This window comes from Bison bison, unplaced genomic scaffold (genome assembly GCF_000754665.1).
Source record: "Bison bison bison isolate TAMUID 2011002044 unplaced genomic scaffold, Bison_UMD1.0 scf7180017864342, whole genome shotgun sequence".
Classification (NCBI taxonomy): domain Eukaryota; kingdom Metazoa; phylum Chordata; class Mammalia; order Artiodactyla; family Bovidae; genus Bison; species Bison bison.
In genome coordinates this window covers 170,492-172,086 of record NW_011494914.1, presented here as the reverse complement: position 1 = coordinate 172,086, position 1,595 = coordinate 170,492, and the positions used below count along the sequence as shown (strand labels likewise).

Sequence of the window (1,595 nt, the reverse complement as noted above, 5' to 3'; positions counted from 1 at the left end):
GTGAGTGTACCCCTGGAGGACCCCACCCCGCCCTTATATCCCGCAGCAGTGCCTGCCAAGCTGGGCTTGCCCGCGTGACCCCCATTGAGCCTGGAGACCCCAGAGCCTTGGCCACACCTTGGGGGACTCAGTTACGGCTGGGGCTGAGCTCTGCCCCTCGAGGGGCTGCCTGGGCCAGACCACTGCACGTGACCAGCCCATGGACACAGCCGGCAACTGACAAAACGCTCCTCCCCTCCAACCCTGCCCCCAGGGTCACACCCGAATCTCAAAAAGCCAAACCAGCATCAAGTTCCAGGTTAAATGGAGAGGTGCAGCTGTGAGCCGGGAGGCCCCGACAAGGGCACCGCCCGAGGGACAGAAGGGAGGGGTCAACTGCGGTCCCACCAGGGCTCAGACCAGCTTGAGGCGCTCACAGGACGGGGAAGCGTGTGAGCAGGGAGCGAGGCTAGGAGAGCTGGATGAGGGAACACGGTCCATTCCCCGGGCCTGAGCATCAGCCCAACTGAAGACAAGAACGAGACGCTCACTTTGCCCCGGCACTTTCCTGATCGCCCTCGAGCTTCCCGCTCCCTGCCCCTTGCTCCAAGGGGGTCCTCCATCCAGACTCACGGGCAGTTTGGGGCCAGAGCACTCTGGGGACTCTCTAAAGAGGAGGCGCAGGTTGTCTGAGGGGGTAAAGGAGGCTGAGGCCGCCCAGGCGACCGCTGAGGGGCCCCGTACCTCACTGTAGCTCTGCCTGTCCCCCACCGAGTGGCTGATGTAGGGCGAGTAGGAGATCATGTCGGGGCGGTCGATGTTGTAGATGGCCTTGCTCTTAGGGAGGGCGGCCAGGTCTCTGTAGTCCAGGATCTCATCACCCAGCTTGGCCTGAGAGAGGGCAGGGGGTGCCAGGAGGGCTGGTCAGACCCACACCCAGGGTCGCATCGCCTGGCAGGCGTGGGAGGAAGCGAGTCTGAGTGAAGCGGGAGGAGGGGCAAAGGCAAGGGGGCGGGGAAGCCTCCTGGTCCTAAAGATAGTGGGAACTCAGCCTGCGGTCTAAACACACACTCACACAGTTATGCTTGCATACACACAGACACACATGTGCACAAACAAATACATGTGTGAGGGCACAGCAAACACACCTATACACACATACATGCATGCATGCAGATCCACACTTGGGTGCAAACACACAAACACAGACATGCACATACACGCATGCAGTGCGTGTGGGCACAGGAAACCCATCGCTCGGTCGTGTGCGGCTCTTTGCTGCACAGTCCATGGGACTCTCTAGGCCAGAACACTGGAGTGGGTAGCCGTTCCCTTCCCCAGGGGATCTTCCCGGCCCAGGGGTCCAACCGGGGTCTCCCGCATTGCAGGTGGATTCTTTACCAGCTGAGCTATCGGCGAACATGTACACATGCATACAAACGCACGCATGGACGCGTGCTCACAAACTCCTGCATGTAATAGACTTGTACGCATGCAAACACAGATACACATGTGCTCACATAAAACACACACACAGAGGACACACACACGTGCATTTGAATACCTGCTTGATGTATGTGCACATGTATGCACAGATGCAAACACCCAGCACACGC

The 1,595-nt window shown here is 59.6% G+C and overlaps 1 protein-coding gene across 3 annotated transcripts in view; it reads right to left on the bottom strand.

Moving 5' to 3' along the window:
* ABLIM2 (actin binding LIM protein family, member 2) overlaps positions 1 to 1,595 on the bottom strand; it is a 143,266-nt gene that overhangs the window by 64,643 nt on the left and 77,028 nt on the right. For all 3 annotated transcript variants that reach the window (XM_010854526.1, XM_010854525.1, XM_010854524.1), the window contains exon 10: positions 724 to 870. In XM_010854526.1, coding sequence (XP_010852828.1) covers positions 724 to 870 — 147 coding nt within the window. The remainder of the gene's footprint in view (positions 1 to 723; positions 871 to 1,595) is intronic.